The sequence below is a fragment of the Leptodactylus fuscus genome, chromosome 2 (assembly GCF_031893055.1).
Source record: "Leptodactylus fuscus isolate aLepFus1 chromosome 2, aLepFus1.hap2, whole genome shotgun sequence".
Lineage (NCBI taxonomy): Eukaryota > Metazoa > Chordata > Amphibia > Anura > Leptodactylidae > Leptodactylus > Leptodactylus fuscus.
Window position 1 is genome coordinate 206,109,537 of NC_134266.1, and position 15,467 is coordinate 206,125,003.

The 15,467-nt window shown below is 40.3% G+C and overlaps 1 protein-coding gene across 1 annotated transcript in view; it reads left to right on the plus strand.

Annotated features, from left to right (window-relative positions):
- Positions 1–15,467, plus strand: part of DIAPH3 (diaphanous related formin 3) — a 458,292-nt gene that overhangs the window by 155,294 nt on the left and 287,531 nt on the right. The window contains exons 8-9 of the mRNA XM_075265434.1: positions 85–221; positions 901–1,006. Of these exons, the coding sequence (XP_075121535.1) occupies positions 85–221; positions 901–1,006 (243 nt within the window). The remainder of the gene's footprint in view (positions 1–84; positions 222–900; positions 1,007–15,467) is intronic.

Consider the following 15,467-nt stretch of genomic DNA (forward strand, 5'->3'; position numbering starts at 1 on the left):
CATAGCATATACCTAATATTAAAAGAAGAGAATTTACTGCAACATTAATGCATTTTTTTTAAACATTTTTTTTTCCAATTGCAGTATGGATTGGAGAGAATCATGGGAGAAGAAAGGAGTCTTTCCCTATTGGCCAAAGCCATGGATCCCAAGCAAGCCAATATGATGACGGATGTAGTCAAGTTATTGTCAGCTATCTGCATTGTTGGAGAAGAGAACATGTAAGTACATTGCTTCTTGGTCAATTAAGTTTAATGACACATTTCCTCATAGACAGCTGTGCTGGGGAAAGTGTTTTGTCATATCTAAATATTTATTCACAGCCATGTCTTGTAGCACATTTCATTAGGACGCTTATTGATGAGACATCGTGTTGGTGTGCATTCAAGATATTTACCGTAACTAAGAGTATCATTTTCAGGATACTTTTTTTTTCTGAATAGTTACAAGTTAATGTGTTCTCATCAATAAAAATTACTCTGTAATTGCTTTACCTCATCGGGGAGATATTCGACAATCACATGGTAAGATTTTACCTTTGAAACGTGAATTAATTACGTCTTGTTTGGTAGTGTATCTCTTACAGGACAGAAGTACACTGTTAACACGCAATAAATATTTTTTCCTCACTTCTGTTCAGGAGTGAATTGGGATTTCTTATGTTCTTTGTTCCTAGCCATCTGCTTGAAGTGATTTAATTAGATTTGGTGAATTTATGAAGAATACTGAAACAAGACGATAACAAACAACGCTGTCATCATAAACTTTGCTGTGTCCTTGCAGCAATCTGCTAAGTTTATACTTTTTTTAGTGTTATAAATTGATTTTGAATTTTTGTGTTGGTTGTTTGTTACAATGACATTTTTATCTCCTGCTATGATGTATCCTGTCTCCTTTTAGTCTTGAAAAAGTCTTGGATGCAATAACCACAGCTGCAGAAGACAAGGGAATATCCAGGTTTAGCCCAATTGTTGGAGGCCTTCAACACAGTACAGTCCAGCTGCAGGTTTGTACCCTGTTTTATGCATTTAATGGGTGAAAGGATTTTGGAAATACAGGAAGTGTTTGGGGAAAATCTAATATTATGTGTGTTTTGGTAAACTTTGATTTTAGTCTCTAAAGGACTATTTCAGGACTAAGCCCTCGTTCACACTAGCGTTTGGATTCCATCCGTGGGAGTCCGCATGGGGACCCCTTCGAACGTAATACCAAACGCAAGTGCAAAGCGCTGTGCTGTAAAAGCGCACGGACCCTATAGACTATAATGGGGTCCGTGTGCTTGGTTCGCAATGTTCCCTGCGGAGAGGAAAGTACTTCTCAATCTACTTTTCTCTCCGCATGTTTAGTGTGGAGATCGTGCGCCAAGCACACGGACCCCTTTATAGTCTATGGGGTCCATATGCTTTAACTGCACAGTGCTTGCAGTTGCGTTGGTATTCCGTTCAAGGGGTCCTCATGCGGACTCCCCCAGACAGAATCCAAATGCTAATGTGAACCAGGGGTTCCTTAGGATGTGTCCTCAGGATCTGATAGGTGTTATAAGACAACTGATACCCCTGATGATCCGCTGTATGATGAGTCTGCAGCGTTTGGATGAGTCCTTTGGCCTTTACAATACATACCATGCTCATCTCCATACATTGTATAACTGTTTTGCTTGGTATTCTAGCTCAGTTCCATTTTTTTGAATGGTCTGCAAAAGGGCCGTATGTCAAGGGAACTTTTCTGCATTCTTATGTTTTATGTTGGTTTGAATATTTCTGTGACCTGTGAACAGACTGTCACTAGCCTAAGAAGAGGAATCTGCACTGGCTTGAATATGCTTCCCCCGCTAATTTGATATTGATGATCCATCCTATCCAGAAAGATGCAAAGAAAGCACCAGCTAGTCTAAACATTTACTTTTTGAGTAGAATTGACTGTAAGAAGCTATGGTCTCTTCTGAAATTAATTATTCTAGAATGGACTGAGCTTTTGTGAGCCAATAACACCCCCCACACCATTACAAATCAATAAGATAAATGAGTCTGTAATAACGTTTACATACTAAATATTGAATTACACTTTTAGCCGTTAAAGTTCAGGCTTCAATAATTATTAGGAAACCTTGAATTCTAACTCAATTTATAAAACAATATCTATGTAAAACTTGGAAACTATTGGAAAAGAGTTTCATTTTGTGTTTGTAAGAATTCAGAAATGTCATTACATTGTGATCAGTAACTAGTCCAGTTATAAATGAGCAATATTAGATGTCCTATATTTACTTCTACATCTTGAACTTTGCTGTCCTGTAATGCTATTGGCTTATATGACAAGATCATGGATGAGCTGCACTTAAAGAGGCTCTATCATTGGCAAAAGTCATTTTTGATTAATCACATCCTTGAATAGGCTTCAGAAAGGCTATTCCACATCTACCATTTGTATGTAAATAACCTCAGTAGTGTTTGGATGAGCCCATTTTTATTCATATGCTAATTATTCTCCAGTGTGCACAGGAAGTTGCCAGCCAGCTCTCCTCTCTATGTTGTGTGCTGTGTGTGAGAGCAGAGAGGAGGAGTCAGCAGCAGCAGCCTGTGCTGTATATACAGAAGACAGTGCATGATGAGACTTCAGGGGTGCACCAAGAAGCTAATTAGCATATGAGTAGAAACAGACTTATTCAAAATCTACTGAGGCAATTTACGTACAAAAGGTAGGTGTGGAATAGCCTTTCTAAAGGCTGTGCAAGGATGTGATTAGTTAAAAATGACTTTTTCCAATGATAGAACCCCTTTAATTTCTTCTCTCTGAGACTCGGTTCACATCTGCATTCGGGTCATTCCGTTCCCCTATCGGCATGAAATATTCTGAGAGAAAAGTCCTGCAAGCAGCACTTTTCTCTCCGAATTTTTTGTGTGGAAACCACACGGACCCCATTATAGTCTATGGGTGCAGTGGGTTTCATTACGTAACCGTTTTTTTTTATGTGGATAGATTTCCGTTAGGTGAGGAAGGGGGAATAGAACTGAGCGGTGAGGAACACCCACCCAGTGTTAGTCTATGGACAAGTACTGTTGGGTAGGGGTCATTCCTCAGCATCATCGCTGGGAAGTAAGGAAGGGCCCCTCACAGTATAGCGCCACACACAGTACTGTTAGGAGGGGCGTTCCCAGCCAGACTGTCAGGAACATGCTTCTGACAGTGAAGAACTATCGGTAAATGCACCAATAGCTCTTCCACGGGGGAACATAACGGGAATTCAACGCACTTTCTCCTTTCTAACGGTATATAAAACCACATGTGTCTGAGGACATGAAAGGTCCTCTTTAAGTGATTGATCAAAGTTAATTGAACATTTCTACCTCAATTACAATTAATGAAGGATTATTTTAGGACAATCCCTTTTTTACATGCCACACCCCTGTTTATATGGCTCGCCATGACTCTGCATTTCGGTCATTCACGTTTCAGCAATACTGACTGGATGACGTAGAGTTAGTGACATATACTTTAGCCAAAGACAGTGTGAGACAGAATGGCATAAATGCTAAATAATTGGTGTGAGCAAGTTCACAAGGATTAATTGAGCTGACTTTCCATTTCTGTTGTTTTGCGGTTAACTGCGCAGCATTGCCTGGTAGCCAGCTGATCTTGTGATTACAATACACACCGAGAGTCCTTATAATTACAAAGAGAGGGAATACTGATTATTCACATAAATGAATAGAGCAAGTGAATAGATGAAACTTTATATTATACCTTAATAAAGAAATAGGTTTCCTTTTCCACTTATTGGGCTGTGTTACTTTTAACATATTAGTCTATGAAGAGGGTAGGAGGAGGTGGAGGTTGCTGGGAAAATAATTCAAATTTTTGCAGCTGCTACTTTCTGCTACACTGAGTCAGCAAGTTTTCCTGAATTTGCAGAATCTTCAAGATAAGACTTTACTGCTGCGCAGAATGGGCCGATAAGTGAATTAAAGAGAACCTTTCATGGGTTTGGGCACAGACAGTTCTATATACTGCTGGAAAGCCGACAGTGCGCTGAATTCAGCGCACTGTTGGCTTTCCCTATCTGTGCCCTGTGTAAAGAGCTATCGGTCCTGGGTACCGTAGCTCTTTACAGTCAGAAGGGCGTTCCTGACAGTCTGTCAGGTCCGTCCTTCTCCACAGCAGCGCCTATAGCACTGTACAGTGTGAGCGGGGAGGAACGCCCCCTCCCTCTGCTCACAGTGCTCGTCCATAGACGAGTATTATCAGGAGGGGAGGGGGCGTTCCTCCCTGCTCACACTGTACAGCGCGATAGGCGCTGCTGTGGAGGAGGACGTTCCTGACAGACTGTCAGGAACACCCTTCTGACTGTAAAGAGCTACGGTACCGGTACCGATAGCTTTTTACCCGGGGCACAGATCGGGAAAGCCGACAGTGCGCTGAATTCAGCGCACTGTCGGCTTTCCAGCAGTGTATAACACTGCCTGTGCCCAAACTAATGAAAGGTCCTCTTTAAAGGGGTTTCCCATCTCACTGTTTCAGCTTTGCCTGCAGTCTCTTCTTCTCACTTCCTGTATTAACCTCCTCCCTTCCCCCCAAATGAGACATTGAGGTATCACAACACTTATGCAGATCAGATAAATATGCACATGTTTGTACAGAAAGGACTTAGTGATATCTGTGTGTTTACATAGAGAGATAACAGACTATGCTCTATCAGCAAACTGCAATTAGCTGAGCGTCCTGCCGTCACTGAGTATATGACGTCACTTGTCATTTCTCACATATCCGTGGTTATAGCAACGCAGAGTAAACAATGGAAGGAATAAGTTCACGTAGCACACACACAAAGCAGCATTTCTAAAGCAATATAGTTAGGAAAGTCTTAAATTTACATAAGCTACCAGTATAGATAGGATTCTTGAGATGGGACACCGCCTTTAAGTAGCCAACAATAGACTCCTCCTCCATCCCCTTCACACTCCATAGAGTTCTGTGTGTGAGTCACATATGGAGATGGATCCTTTGTAAGCAAACAGTCTAAGTAAAGACGAGGAGGAGGAGGAGACAGCCTAGTACATGGAAAAAGAAACAGATATACTACAAAGTTACATATTTATAGTTATATTTACCTATACTATTCATTTCTGAAAAGTTGTTTTGTAACTGAAGGGTTGCTTTAAGATGAGCAGGGCACCTGCAGAGAGATGCTACACAGGGTTGCAGTTAGGATCTGCTGCTGTTAAACCTTTTTTTGGCACATTTACTTTTGATCCTTGCTGCAAGTTAGTGAATTTCATAGTGCAGTAGAACAGATGTCTCTCACTTTTCCTTGACATATAATCCAGCCTGTGGACCAATTATAAGTTTGTCCAGCACAGTAACTTGATGAATATGAAATAAAGTGTATTCCATAATGAAAGAAGAGAGATGATTTAACCTGGATATAACCCAGTCTTTACATTCCCTGCTATAATAACTAGCTCTGGAAATAGGACCTGTTCCCAGCCGAATACGGTTACTCATTATCTAGATCAACATTCAGGGAGGTGAACATAATGGGAGACAGCCCAACATTCCATTATCCTAATTGGCAACATATGCCGACTCATGCCTATGTTAAATATTTATACGCATTGGGGGGAATTTTACTAACCCATCCACACCAGTTTTCTGACATTGATGGATTTAAATGTGGGGCATCATTGTTGGATTTTTTCTTTTTTGTGTGTGCCACATTCTCGATTCTGCGGAGTGCAAGGCAGACAAATGACACCTGTGATCTACAAATTTATTATATGTCTACGCTAGTAACTGACTGAGATCCTCATTTAGTTGCTAGTCACCAGTAATGCATGGGAAAACTGTAATGGCTTCCGTGCATTAATAGTAACATCTTAAAATTATGGATGCCTATATATTTTTCATTATTCACAGTTGTCTATTTTTTCCCAACTATTTGATTAGAAATACTCAATGTAATGTGATTTCTTTCTGCAGTGTTAGGTAAGGTTCACACTACCATGGGATTCTGTTCAGAAGGTATCTTTTTTTTTTTTTTTTTTTTTTTTTTTTCAAAGACACCTATCATAACGGACAGTAACTAATGGCTATCAGTTACTGTCCGTTAGAAGTCCATTGCCTATAGACTTCAATGTTAAAAAAAAAAAAAAAAAAAATAACGGTCACTTGCGGACAGAAAAGTTCTGCATGTAGGATTTTTTTGCCCGATTGAAAAAAACTAATGGGCACAATGGGCACAAGATGAAATCCCATTGAAAAGAATGGAAGTTTCAGACGGCCAAGTTAGTGTCAATTGTTAAAATCTGGTACAGACAATAGTCACGAACACTGCTGACAGAATCCAATGGTAGTGTGAACGCCCCCTAAAGATAATGTGTAATTATTGCCCCACCGTGAGACCTCTAAAAGCAAACACAAAAAACCCCGCTTTTTTCTCTCCACAAATTATTACTTTTCTAAGCACATTATATGAAACGTTAAATAGAGCCATTAAAAACTACAACAAGTACCTTATTAGACCCTTTTTAAGGGATACTCTGTGTTCTTCTAAATTGAGATCCCACTCTTTTACAGAGTTACCTCAGCTATAAAGGGCTAATGTGTAAAATGAAATCCACAAAAGGATGCATTTTCAATGGTGACATTATGAAGTTCAGTTTGTCCCACAAAAAGTAAGCTCTCGTTGCTACTCTGTGAACTGGGAGAAAAAAAAAAAAAAAATCATTGCTTCTGGAATTTGGGGATTAAAAAAAAATAATCAAAAATGGAAAAAAATCACACTGTTGCTAAAGGGTTAATAATTTTACTTTGAAGCTGGAATGAGAGTCAGTACATTTCTTCAGTGTGTCACTCCAACAACTAATGTCCAGAGTTTACTATCACTGTATATATTATGTAAAGGGATGATTACCATGTATACCATACACAAGTCATGTCCCTTCCTAGGCGTCTCTGCAGGGATTGCCTTGCTCTATGTATACAGATTTTTCTGTAAATATATTGCATGTTGTGTTTTTCATAGATCTAGGCCATTTACATGCTACAATCCATATAGTATTGATGTCACTATTTCAGCTATTTGCATTAGACACATTTTTTTTTTCTTTCCATAAGCAGTATTCTGCCTACAGTGATAAAAAAGAGCTAATTTTAATATGTAAATTTGTTCTGCGTTAAATCATATTTTATGTAGATTTTTGCATTCATGTTGCAGACAGCAGTGTTGACCTCAATTTTTTTTTTTTTTGTTGCTAGGACAGTTGCCATGGCACACTTGAACATGGAAAGACTCCTGTTGCATGTCAATAGACCTTGATAGCTGTCACCAGGCTAAATCATAGCTTTTACAAACAATTCAGGGATCCTTAATATTTTTTTTTTTAAACAGGAGCAGAACTGGCCACAATAAAAGAACAGTTAGCCATTGTGCCTAGTAGTCTTCCTTATTAGCTTTACCATGTAAAGTAAAATCTGAGCTTCCTATATATTATGTCTGTATGTTCTGGACTCTATATGAGAAAATATAGCACCTCACATTTTTTTATTATCTGGTGAAGTCCCCCCCCCCCCCCCTTCCTGACCAGCACCAGTGAAACTTTTTTTTAGTATGCTTAACTCTTTAATGCTCAGTGCTGTACAATTAACCCGCTATTGCTGCCAAGCAATGACTCCAGCAGTGTGAACCGGTTGTTAGCTTTATAAAACGGCCAGAGATAACGCGAGATATAATGATCATGGTATCTAAGTAGTTGGGAGGCATAATTGGTATGCGTGTGAATATGTGTCTATTAAATTATTGCATTATTTAGCAAGTATGTGGTGACTAACACTAGGTTCACGCTTGCGCCTGGTATCCTCCCACTTGCAAAAAAAAAAAAAAAAAAAAGGTACAAAGCAGATACCTGAATCTGTCTTTTTAGATGGATTAGGGCGCGTTCACAGCTGCACCTGGTCTCCGTTTTGCAGGTCTCTGTCTTCTGCCCGAGAAACTGGACAAGAGATGGAAACCAGCAGTCAGGGCTCGTTCACATCTGCGCCCGACACTCCATTCTGCAGGTTTCCGTTTCCTGCATAAAACAGAGGCAGGAAACCTGAAGGACTCTTTCTCACCCATTCATTTGAATGGGTGAGAAAGCTGTCCAGCCGTGAGCGGCGGTGAGCGTTTTATGCTCTCCGCCGCGAAACCGGGTTTTATAATCCGGACACAGAGTCGGACATGCAGTACTCTGTGTCCAGATTAAAAAAAAACGATTCCGTGGCGGAGAGCATAAAACGCTCACCGGCGCTCACGGCCGGACCCGGTCTGTGGGTTCCGTCTTCTGGCATGCAGAAGACGGAAACCATAGAACGGACAGCTGAACGCAGGTGTGAACCTAGCGTCAGTTTTCAAACCCATTCACTTGAATGGGTTTGAAAAGTGTCCGCCTGTGAGCGTCTAATGCCTCTCCGCGGCGAAACTGTTTTTTTTTTTTTTAATCGGACACAAAGTCGGTTATGCAGGATTTTTTTGTCCGGTTAAAAAAAAACTCCTCCTTCATTCTGAGCATGTGCAGAGTGAAAAACTGATTGCAGAAAGGACACAAACTGATCAGGGCTCGTTCACATCTGCGCCCGGTCTCCATTCTGCAGGTTTCCATTTCCTGCACAAAACAGAGGCAGGATACGGAAACCTGCAGGACTCTTTCTCAACCATTCATTTTAATGGGTTTGAAAGCTGTCCGGCCGTGAGCAGCGGTGAGCGTTTTATGCTCTCCTCCGCGAAACCAGTTTTTTAAAATCCGGACACAGAGTCGGACATGCAGTACTCTGTGTCCAATTTAAAAAATCCGGTTTCGCGGCGGAGAGCATAAAACGCTCACCGCCGCTCACGGCCGGACCCGGTCTGTGGTTTCCGTCTTCTTGCATGCAGAAGACTGAAACCACAGAACGGAGACCCGAATGCAGGTGTGAACCTAGTGTCAGTTTGTAATCTGCTTTCCATAGATCTCAAAGTTTTAAAAAACCAAAAGAAACAAACAAAAAAACGGATTGGTTCCTGTCTGTTGGGGTATTCTTATCTTTTGAACAGAGAAGAAGCCCTGCAGGTCTTTTTATTTTCTCTGCCTAAAAGAGCGGATACCAGACGGAAATGCTCCAAATGCATACCTGTGGATAGTTTTTACAACCCATTGAAGTCTATGGTTTTTAAAATGAACCGTTTGAAATCAGAAACTGATTTTGCACGGAAAGTCAAATGCAGATGTAAACCCAGCCTAAGAAGTGATCAAAATTTATATTTACACAGAAATGAAAAAATACAGCTTACCATGCAAAATTAAGTCATCTCACAGATCAATCCACGAAAAAAAAAAAAAAAAAGTTGTCTGTGTCAGAATATAGTGGCCCCTTTGGAATTTAGTGTTTATGGGAATAAAAAAAGTCCAAAATTATATACAATTTGCATCACATTAATGAATCATATATTTATTATTTTTGTGAATGTCATAATAACACAAAAAAACAAAAACAAAAAAAATGCCCAAAATCTGTCACTTTCACTTCACATCACACAAAATACAGTGTTGTTGGATAAATAAATATATTATGGCTGTCATAAAGGGTTAAAACATTATGCCAACATAAACACATATATGGTAAGTGTTAGGACCCATTTGTGTCTATTGACCCATACACATGACTGTGAATTGAATGGCATGGAACTACAGCACCCCAGCCAGTGGTAGACTTGGGGTTTCAAGAACCCCAAGTAATAGTAATTTTGGGGTCCTCATAATCAACATTTTTTTTATGTAGATTGTGAGCCCCATATAGGGATCACAATGTACATTTTTTTCCCTTATCAGTATGTCTTTGTAGAATGGGAGGAAATCCACGCAAACAAGGGGAGAGCATACAAACTCCTTGCAGATGTTGTTGCTGGCGGGATTCGAACCCAGGACTCCAGCGCTGTAAAGGCTGCAGTGCTAACCACTGAGCCACCATGTTGCCCGATAATCAACATTTTTTGTCCAGTAACATGCCAGACCTTCTATGCTATACCCTTGCATATTTTACACAGGGCTGTTCCTCACATTATATTGCTCACCTTAGTATTGGTCCTCATATTGTATATAGTCCTATTTTCTGGCCCCCATACTGTATATTGTTACTTAACTGGCCTCAAAACAGTAATTGTGTCCTTTTTTGCTTTAACAATATATGTTAACCCTTGCTGGACCCCACAATGTGAATTGTCACATTTTTGGCTGTAGTTTCCGCTGTGTATTCCAGTAATTGCTATTTAAGCAAGTACTTTTGCTATTGCCCCTTTACTCCACATTGTGACCCATTAGACAGTTATGTATTCGATTATTCCAACAGATAACAGCTGCTATTTAGTATTCCCCAAACAGCATGTGATGTGCAGCTTTCCCTGGAGTTCAGGCAGAGGTGGGGCTGATAGTGACCAAGGCCACCTCTACCCCAAACATACACCCTTGTGGCAGGGTTGGAGCATCCCTTCTTCACATTAGAGCATATCGTCAATGTAGACCAGGGGTAGGGAACGTACGGCTCTCCAGCTGTTGCAAAACTACAACTCCCAGCATGCATACTGGCTCTGCTGTTCTGGGAACTCCCATGGAAGTGAATGGAGCATGCTGGGAGTTGTAGTTTCACAGCAGCTGGAGAGCCAAAGGTTCCCTACCCCCTGATGAAGACAGAGGTTCAGGATGACCTCCTAGCACACTATGGGTGCTTCCTGTAGATTTCCAAAACCGCCCCAATGCAGTTCATTTGCATATGGCTTAAAAGGTGATTTTCTTAGCAGTCAGGTTACACTTTGACCAAAACGTTCTTCTCACTATGCCAGTTGAGTAGCGTGTAAGTGGTTGTAGACTCTCTTGAATTTATTATATTTTTCAACTAAAAATACAAAGTTTGAAATGGAGAAATATTTATGTGCACACAAGTTTTGTAGAAGGAAAGTAAAAATAATCCTGCTTTATAATTGAGATTTATCTTCCCTTTAACTGCATGGCGGCCGCCCCATCTGATGCTTATTATTGTATTCCATTAATCCCCCGTTACTCTGTAGCAGTAAAGCAGAAAATAACATGCTTTTTAACTTGTGCGTTCTCCAGCCTGCATAACAATACTTGTTTCCTAACATGGATGTTTATTTGAATTCATAGCCAGTACAGTGAAATCCAATTATCTATGCCTACTGTTTTGCCTGTGATCCATTTTCATCAGCTTCACACAGAGGTTTCCATACTAGAAACCTCAATGGTATTGTTGAAGCTGTTATTAGGTTCCAAGTAATGCAATTTGTTTATCGGTCCGCATGGGTTATCTCACCGTGTGTGTTCCTAAGCAATTTTAGTTGTATATAAATGTGCAAACCCCCAAGGAAGCTTGTGCGACGTGACTGAACGGCAGACGTGACGCCATCTTGTATAGCGAGGACCAACGTGTCTTTCCAGCCTGATTTATTCTATTCATTTCTCATCTTACACTTCTCTTAGAACCTGTGCTGTTATTTTCAATAAGCTCGCCCTCGTAAGAGATTTCTCTTTGACTTTTTTCTACCAAGTTATTTATAGTCCTTGCAATTCATTTTCACCTTATTAAAAGAAATGTCCCATCCTTCCTGTTATTAATGGGTTGCTGTGATCTCTCACCGTAAATTCCAGCTGTTAACCCAGAAACATAACCTGTTTGTAGTAAGCAATGTGTCATCGCTGCTTCATGCTTATATCACAGGAACAATAACCCATGATAATCCATTTTGGTCTGTAAAACATGTGATTTTAGTGAAGTGTTAGTGTGAAAAGAGCTTTCGTCGTGTCTAGGAGCCATCTCCAAAACGTTGCGACTTAAGAATGCCTTCCTTTAAAGAGTAACTAAGCTTTCAGACAAGTTTTGATTTTTCCTGGCAGTATTTTTTCATGAATAAATATCCGGAGTCACTTCAAACAGTTACATATTAGGCATTATGAAACCTGGAAAAGTTTCATTTTAAAGATGAAATTCTGACCTTTATGATTCTCCCAGTTTTAAAGTAGGTTTCCACTACCATTGTTAATGCCAGTTTACTCGTTACAGGATAAGAACAATAGACTTTAAGTGACAGATGCAGTTAGAGCCGTATCAGGGCTCCACACTACTGTTGTTAATGTCCATTTGCTGTCATCCACTATAGGACGATGGCAACAGACGTTAACTGTAGCAGAGTAATGAACATAAACGAAGTCCCCCCCCCGCCTGTGTCTGTTCCCGTTGAATCTAATGTAAACAACATGATGGAAGCTTTTTTTTCTGTCGTTTTTTTTTTTTTACTTTTCGGGTGAAAAAAAAGTCATGTATGCAAATATGATAGAAGAAAGCATCCATCATGTAGTTTACATTAGTCAAGGGGGGTTTCGTCTCTGCTACAGTTAATGTCCGTTGCTGTCATCCTATGATGGATGACAGCAAATGGGCATTAGCAACGGCAGTGTGAACCCATTGTTACTTGTAGTAATGTCAGAAGTGTAACTTATTGAAAACCCAGTTTGGGTTGGGAACAGCTTCATATAAAAATGTCAGTCATGACTGTTTTTAACTAGTGATATCTTTAAAAAAAATTCAGGTAAAACTGTGAGAATTCCATCTTTCATATGACAAACCAAAGCCCTTTTTTAAGTTTCACAATGTCCAAGATATGTCTGTCTGAAGTGACCCCCACCAGCCTGAGTTTCCTCACATTATACAACAACCTGCCCGCCTGTACACCTAGTGAATGCAGTGTATATTGTACAAAAACAAGGGAAATAATAAAGTGCTGGATTTCACAGAAAAGAGAGAAAATTTAATAATTGCTGCCAGAAAGTCAGAAGTATACTCACGTCAAATCTTTCAGGTTAAACATGTTGTGCTTTCTACAGGCAGCATGATATAGATCAGGAGGAGAGGTTCTACACTTATTTCTAGTTCCCAGCATGGTGTTCCTTTAAGTCGTGCTCCTCAGCATGCTTCTCCTCTCATTCCTAGTCCCCAGCATGTCACGGAAAAATAAATAAGTTAAAGGGTAACCGCACTTCTCCAGGGTCAAAATACAGGTAGGTATATACAACAGGTGATCAATACATATAAACAATACATGCCTCTGGGTAACCGAGTATGAATGGCAGCGTAAACCTGATAGGCGACACAGGGTCGACTTAGTACTTTGCAGGTAAGTTGGGATAATAGCCAAACAATATATAGGTTCCGCGCTCACTCAGGACAACTTATGGGATCAGTTAAAAACACGGTACTTTATTTGCAATTAGATAACATGTTTCGGGGGAATAGAGCCACACATGTGGCTCAATAGCATGCATTGCTATTCAGCCAAGAGGAAAAAGATCTGATGAAGGGGTTGAGCCACATGTGTGACTCTTACCCCGAAACGCGTTATCTAATTGCAAATAAACTAGTCCCCAGCATGGCATTCCCGTAAATCGTGGCCCTCTGCATAGTTGTCCTGGAGCCCAGTATGGCTAACCTCTAATTCCCGGTTCCTAGCTCTCATTCCTAGACCCCCAGTATGGCTCTCCTTTCTTTATCAACCTTTTACTGCTAGCCTTGATGATACTTGCAGACATTTTATAGGCCAAAATCTGAACATTATAGCCCATCTGAGAGTGTCACGAATGCCCAATGTACATAAAACCTGTCCCTTTTGTGGCCTTCTTCCTGAGTGTATCCTAGCAAATAAGTAGTGTTGGTTTGCATGTCAGTAGCAGACTGCAGTGAGTCTGACCAGGACTGTCTGCTCTCGTGTGATGCTAGTGACTTTTCTTCCTTGATAGCCCTTATAAATCTCTTGCTTTCTGCAGTACAGAGCTACCTCCATTTTGGTCTGACAGTATATGTAAGTCCAAGGGGCCACACGGTGGCTCAGTGGTTAGCACTGCAGCCTTGAAGCGCTGGAGTCCTGGTGTTCAAATCCCGCCAAGGGCATAAAACCATCTGCAAGGAGTTTGTATGTTCTCCCCGTGTTTGCATGGATTTCCATCCCATATTCCAAAAAAGACATACTGATAGGGAAAAATGTACATTGTGAGCTCTATGTGGGGCTCACAATCTACATTAAAAAAAAAAAAAAAAAAAGTATATGTAAGTCCAATGTGTGGTCTTTTCAAATGGGTTTCCACTGACAATTTTGCTCAAAAAAAAAAGGTCTTTGGCTGGATAGAGAGGTGGTCTGTTTATAGAGAGTGAGCTTTCCATCGGGTGGATTGGGGAACAAAAATATAATAATAATCAAAAAATCGGTCATGGAAAAAAATTGGTCCTTAAGGCTCCATGCACACAACTGAGTATCCTGTCTAATTTGGAGCCAATTTTTCTGCGGAATGCACGGAGAGTGATATTCGCTGCCCTCCAAGAGTGCCCTCCCAAGATGTACTTCTATGGGAGCTTCCTAATCATTGTGTTCCAATAACACAATAGGACCTGCTCTATGTTCCTTGGAATGGTCCATTGGACGCCCACTCAGAGCACTAGCCTGAACACTTGGTCATGTGCCTTAGGTCTAAGAGGGGTGGTCTTCTCAAAGGAAGTGTTATTTTTGCCTGTGATATGTTTTCAGCAATATCATACTGTAATGTAAAATCTGACCCTTCCTTCTCGTGTTCATCCCTGTTCTGTATTTGCCAGCTTGGTGGCGCTCTACTGTATTACTTCTGTGCTCTCTATTGCTATTGTTCATATATGTTTACTCCTGGACACATCTGGCATATCAATAGCTGAGCTTCTCCTTGACATGTTCAGTGTAATGTGATAAGCACACAGTTAATGGATGTGTTACAACCAGCACTACATCTTCAGCGGCAAGCATAATTATACTACACGGTTATCTTGCATTTCACATTACACAGAGTAACGTGCAAGATTCCCAGCATTTTAAGAAGGTTTTAATAAATCATTCTGTCATTTCCACATTTCTCTCAAGCACCAAGAACAATGGGAATAGTTCTGTAATTGCTAATTAACGTTAAAAGTTGATTATGAGATATAGTTGGAGATTAAGCACCCTCGAGGCCACAAAAATCCATTTTTTTCCATTTAATAAAGACAGCATGCTTAGGGCAAATTTGTATATTAAGCTAGGAGCCATTATACAGTTGTAGATATTGAGCGCACCTATTGTTTTACAGGAGTTATACTGTAACAAATGCATTTGCAGTATCATTATACAGTACGCCAGAGTCGCGTTTTCTCAGGGCATTGTTTTCCGACACTTTAAATACTAAAGTAGTGAATAAAGACCGAGATCTGCAGCATTGTAGATTTACAAGAAATTTCATTACCTTGCTGTGTCCATGTAGCTTCATCTATGTCTAATGTAGTTTTATTCCACTGCAGATCGACCTTCTGGTAGTGCCACTGCAGCCTTATACAGATGTGGCAAAGTTTAACTTGAAAACAGTCAAGTTAAAGCTTGCTGTTATACTAGTTTC